Below are 6,304 nucleotides of genomic sequence, written 5' to 3'. Positions count from 1 at the left end.
AGACTATAGACTAGACTATAGACTAGACTATAGACTAGACTATAGAGTAGACTATAGACTAGACTATAGACTAGACTATACACTAGACTATAGACTAGACTATAGACTTGATTGTAGACAAGGCTAGACTTTTGTAGAGACAACTGACTAGACTTAATTGCAGACTATATATTAGACTATAGTCCAAACTGAAGTTGACCATTGCGCAGACTATAGCTAAACTGAAGGCAAGACTATAGTCCAGGATAGAGTCTAGACTATATTCCAGACTATGGACTTGGCTAAACTCTTGACCTAGTTAGTTAGTTAGTTGTGTGCGCCCAGTTTTGTTTTTTTATGTGTTTTTATACGACTTTTTAAAAAATAGTTTTCTTTTAGAACTTTATTTTATTTTCTTTTTATTTGTGTTCTATTTGACGCTATTAATTTGTTTATCTTTCTGTCTGCTAGATATTTGGATGAAAATAAAATTGAATGTCTGCCGGAAAATTTATTTGCCAAAGGAAATTATTTAAAAACACTGTAAGTAGTTCAAAGCTTACAATAATTACTAATGGTCAAGTGAATATAAATAAACTAAATTGTTTATTGTAATCAAATACAATTACAAATTGCTTTAATTGTCAAAGAGAATTGAGCAATTAAAGACACTGGTGCGTATAAGTGTTGCTATTTATAAATTTGGAATTCATCATACGTACTGTTGCATTTACAAAAGGTTTTTTAATTATTGTACATTATGAAAATAAATTTTTTAAATTTACTTAAATTGTTATTTAAGCAAGTTAAATAATAATTTTAGTTTATGTTTAATTTTGTTCTTTTTTCTAATTTTTGATTTTCTTAGCATTTTATCTGGCAATCGTTTAAATGTTTTACATGACTATGACTTTATATTCTTGGAGGAATTACTGGAATTGTAAGATAAAATTTTAGGCCATTTTTTTTAAACAACTGACAGTGATTTATGTTTTTGGTTTTTTTTTTTCATTTAGAGATTTGCGTGGCAATTGCTTGGAGACATTTGATGCCAAGATTTTTGAGCCTTTACAAAAGTTGGAGGTGTTGTAAGTAGAAAATTTTGAGAATATAATGTAATTGTTTATATTTAAAATGATTCGTTTTTCCTTAATATTTACTTAGTAACATATTTATATTTACTTACTTCTTTATATATGTTTGTATTCCCAATTCTCTTTTAGATATTTAAATAGAAATAATATCAAAAAATTGGTAGCTGGTATGTTTCCTACATTGAAAAATTTACACACTTTATCCTTGGCGGATAACCAACTAAGGATCATAGAAAGTAATAGCTTTACATTTCCTCATCTTAGATATTTGTAAGTATAGCGGCAAATACTATGTATACAACAAATTTACAAAAACATATTTTGTTATTAATAATCATACTATTCAAGGGAACACTGTTAGTTATACTTAGTAACGTATTATTTATTCATGACTTAATAAATGATTTTTATTTCTTAGGTCTATAATCTTCCAACATTAACCAAATAACCAAAGCATATAAACCTTATATAATGGAAATTACTCAAGCAAATAGACAACGCAATCAGCCTCCTCTCCCTCCACCAAATTTGTTCATTGTTATAAGACCTTGTCATTATAACTATCATTAGCATCAATCATGTTGATTATACTGACAATTTTGTAATATTCATTATTTCCTAAAAATAATATGTCTGCAACTTTAAGTTGCTTGATATTATCACATCATTTACCCAACAATTGTAATAGTAATTTTGTTATATAACTATAACTGTTATATAATGATTATGATTAAGACTAGTGTTGCTGCTGTTGCAGAAAAGCAGTTTCACTTTTCCTCTAAGATCCTTGTAGACGACATTAACCTGACAGTCGTAGTGAGTTACAAACAAATTTTGATTGAATAATCTCGTCCTTCTATATCGAGCGTTTTATTTTGAATTTTCTGCTCATAGTTTTTAGTGATTGATAAGATAATTCCTGTTGGTTTACCAATTCCTGCTTTGTTAACCAATTACAGTTTATCGATCTTCATCTTGTTTTTTGTGTAAGGCCATTCAATTGCCCAGTCCATAGCTTCAAGTCTTTTATATTGGAAAACACATGCATTATCCTTATTAGAATGATTTCGTACTTCTATACCTTTTTAAATCTTCTGCTCATAGTTTTTAGTGTTTGATAAGATAATTTCTGTTGGTTTACCAATTCCTGCTTTGTAAACCTATTACTGTTTATCGATCTTGATCTTGTCTTTTGTATGTATCCATTCAGTTGCCCAGTCCATAGCATCAAGTCTTTTATATTGTAAAACTCATGCATTATCCTCATTAGAATGATGTCGTCCTTCTATATCGATCGTTCTCTTTTGAATCTTCTGCTTATAGTTTTTAGTGATTGATAGGATAATTTCTGCTAGTTTACCAATTCCTGGTTTTTGAAACAATTACTATTCATCGAACTTCATCTTGTCTTTTGTGTGAAGCCATTCAGTTGCCCAGTCCACTGCTTCAAGTCTTTTATTTTGGAAACCACAGGTATTATCTTCATTAGAATGTACTCTCTTACCATATTGCACCCTCGTACATTTTGCACCCTCTTACCATCTTGCACCTTCTTACCATCAAATACTTTCTTACCATCATACAATCATTAGGGAATGATACCCGACAAGACAATCATCACGTTGAGTTAGTTAAGACAATTTCCTTTGTATCCCATCGTTAGTATGATTTTTCATTTGTGTGTACCTATTTAGTTGCCCAGTTCACTGCTTCAAATCTTTTATTTAGCAAATACAGGCATTATTATCATTAGAATGCACTCTCTTACCATCTTGCACCTTCTTACTACCAAATACTACCTTACCATCCTACAACCATTGGGGAATGATACCCGACAAGGCAATCTTGCAATTTAGTTAGTTGAGACAATTTCCTTTGTATCCCATCGTTTTTATTTCTAACGTTACCCTAATTCATACATAATTAAAAAATTAACAGCACGACTCTTCAACAAACCAGGATTTCTAACTTTACCCTTGAGTCCATCAAATCCAATTCCCACGTTGTGGTAAACATAATCAAGATATAAACCGCACGACTCTTCAATCAACACATTCCTTAACTATTTGAGCTTTGTGATATATCGTCATTGTAGTTCCGTTTGTGGAATGACAGTTATAACGATTGAAACCCAACGAATTACCACCTCCTTGTTGAGGAATCGTTTAGTTGTTTTAATAGAGTTATAAGTCCCAATGATAGACCAACAAGGAGGATGCAGTAACCTAGTTGAGTTAATGAAGACAACTTTCCTTGGATCTCACTTATAATAGACATTAATTATATATCTCGACAAGGATTCCTAACAATTCCCTAGAGTCCATCCATCCAAAGACTTTATTTAGACAAATATAATAAAGAATTATGCGCATGACTCTGTTGGTTCTTGATGATTGAGTACTTTGCTCAATTACTTAAGCTCAACAAGGATTTCGAATGATCCTCTGAAGTCCATTTTAATAGTTGGTTTTGCCAAACATAATAAAGGAATTATTTCCATGACTCTGTGGTATTATCAATCAGCACTTTCCCCAATTACATGAGCTTTGTAATCTCTTGTCATTGTAGATCCATTTGCTAAATGACATTCATCACGAGTTAAACCCAAACAAGGATGAGGTAATCACACAGACGTTTTAATAGAGGAACATTTAATAATCATACATTGTATTTTCGTTTGCGAAATGACAGACATCATGAGTAAAACCTAAAGATTTCTAAACAGGGAGAAGGTTAGCACCCAGTTGTTTCAATAGAGGTACATTCCCTTGAAACTCAGCGCTCATACATACACTTTTCTCAAGTTCACGAACTATATAACTTCTCGCCATATATATATCGGAATGACTGACGTTGGCGAAGTGACAGGCATCATGAGTAAAACTTACAGATTCCTAAACAGTTGTTTCAAAAGTGGTACATTCATTTGAAACTCAGTGCTTGAATATATACCTTTCTAAAGTTCTCGAACTATCCGCGGAATCATGGATGTCACGAGTAAAATCCAATGATATATCAACAATGAGGAAATAATCTCCCAGTGGTCTCAATAGAGACAACGATTGCACTTAATGCATTAATATGAAGCGCGCCATTAGTAAATCTCAATGATATCCCGACAAGTAGGAGACAATCTCCCAACGAGACGCACTTTATGCGTCGATATTGCTCTGAAAATCTTGCCAGATAATATATTACGAAGAGATCTCGAAATTTCATCACGTTATATTAATTTCAACTTTTTCTAAAGAGCCAATCCACGGAATAACAGACCCTGACCTAGAGCCATTACTTTTCTACAGCAGAAGAATGAGTTATGTAACCAAATAGTTCAGTACATTGTTCGATCGTGATTGCGCCACCAAAGCAGCCAGTGGCATCTATTAAGGTTATAGCAGCATTGAATCACTTAAGCTTACTGCTATTAAACAGTTTAAGGAAAGCTTTCGAAATTTCAGCACATAATATCAGAATGATCATTTACCAAACGACAGACCCTGACCTTGAATCATCATTTATCCACTGCAGAAGTATGTAACCAACTTAGTACATTCCTCGATTGTGGTTGAGCAATCACATCAGCCAGTGACATCTGCTGAGGTGTTACCATGTACATTCTCTTCCTGAAGTTTACCTTCAAACCAACAACCAATACAAATTCTTCGGGAAACTAGTTTTCGTGGTACTAGTAAAAACTAGTTGTTGACGTTAAAGTTAAAAACTCCAAGTTGCTAATTGACTACTCCATTTTCTCCATTCCTTGTAATTGCAATAACACCAAGTTCAGAGAAGATTTGCTCTGGGAAATGTTAACTCTGACTTAATTCTTTAATATTTCTTAAAACTTTCGCATTAAAAGAGAACGTCTACTTCACTTTAAGAAGCCGCCTAACTTGAGGTATCGTTACCACCTTTGTTGCCCACAAAAGCAATAACACCAAGTTGAATGAGAATCCACAAAGGTAACATACCTCCGGCGAAATGCAAACATTGACAATAGTTCTTAAAGCTTTCACATTAAAATAGGGCGTCTAAGCTTTTAACCCTCAAGTGGAGTCCACTCAAAATAGGGGATTTTTAATGTTCATATCTAGATCAACTCAGTCTTGAGCCATTAATATCATAACGGATTTCCATAGATGTTTTGTACTATATGCTTGCCCTGGATCAATGCCTAACAGCATCCAACAATTTATATTTTCCGACACGTTTGGTGTTCGTATATATTGGTCCAGTATAATGTCCTCTTATAGGCTTTGTTCAATAAGCTTAAAACTACTTGTATCTCTTTCGATTGGAGGAATATTCAGCAATATTCCCAAAGTTTTGGTTAATGAAGTAATCATGACACCACATTCCCACAAGAAAATACATTTGGTCGGACGCCTCATCTAGATTTAAAAGCTTTTCTTCTATATGGCATTTAAACAATTTCCTTATAAATAAAGTTAATTTTATATCAAAACTTACGTCGATTTTCAGATTTTTAGCAGGAAATATGCTGACTGAATTAAAAGGCCGCACATTTTGTGACTTAAATATGTTGCAGGGATTGTAAGTTTTGTAAAGCAATTAATAATTTACTTGTAATTTCGGACCTAATAAATCCTGATGTTAATTTTTAGACATTTAAATAACAACTCTCTACAAACATTCGATCTCCATGCTTTCGATTGTTTGGGTAATCTAACATCTTTATTACTAAATGATAATGAATTTAAAACTTTGGATCCAAGAGTTTTACAGAATTTGAACAATTTGGATTATATGTAAGTGAAGCTTTACGTAATTTTTAAACAAATAATTAATAATATGATTTATTTTAATATGTTCTTAATTGTGCAGTTATTTTTCCTGGTTCCACTTATGCCGTGCTGCCATGCATGTAAGAGTTTGCGATCCTCATGGTGATGGTATCAGTAGTACACAGCATTTATTGGACAATCCAATACTAAGAGGAAGGTAAGAGATAAATAAAGAAATTCAAGTTTTAATAGGAAACGGAAGAGAGCGGCAAATGAGCATTCGCAAGAGAACAAGCAGGAGAGCAAAAGACATATATTTGTTAACCCAGGGTTTAAAACAGGCATAAAAAATTAAAATTTTAAAAGGCTATGCTATAAAATAGACTATACACTAGACTATAGACTAGACTATAGACTAGACTATAGACTAGACTATAGACTAGACTATAGACTAGACTATAGACTAGACTATAGACTAGACTATAG

At 32.6% G+C, this 6,304-nt stretch overlaps 1 protein-coding gene across 1 annotated transcript in view; it reads left to right on the top strand.

Moving 5' to 3' along the window:
• Window positions 1–6,039, top strand: part of LOC111687951 (relaxin receptor 2) — a 6,818-nt gene extending 779 nt beyond the window's left edge. The window contains exons 2-8 of the mRNA XM_046946059.1: window positions 451–522; window positions 848–919; window positions 996–1,067; window positions 1,203–1,343; window positions 5,556–5,627; window positions 5,699–5,842; window positions 5,919–6,039. Of these exons, the coding sequence (XP_046802015.1) occupies window positions 451–522; window positions 848–919; window positions 996–1,067; window positions 1,203–1,343; window positions 5,556–5,627; window positions 5,699–5,842; window positions 5,919–6,039 (694 nt within the window). The remainder of the gene's footprint in view (window positions 1–450; window positions 523–847; window positions 920–995; window positions 1,068–1,202; window positions 1,344–5,555; window positions 5,628–5,698; window positions 5,843–5,918) is intronic.
• The last annotated feature ends 265 nt before the right edge of the window (window positions 6,040–6,304 follow it).

Source organism: Lucilia cuprina, chromosome 3, assembly GCF_022045245.1.
Source record: "Lucilia cuprina isolate Lc7/37 chromosome 3, ASM2204524v1, whole genome shotgun sequence".
Lineage (NCBI taxonomy): Eukaryota > Metazoa > Arthropoda > Insecta > Diptera > Calliphoridae > Lucilia > Lucilia cuprina.
The sequence above is the reverse complement of the archived record's forward strand: the minus strand, read 5'-3'. Positions and strand labels throughout refer to the sequence as shown.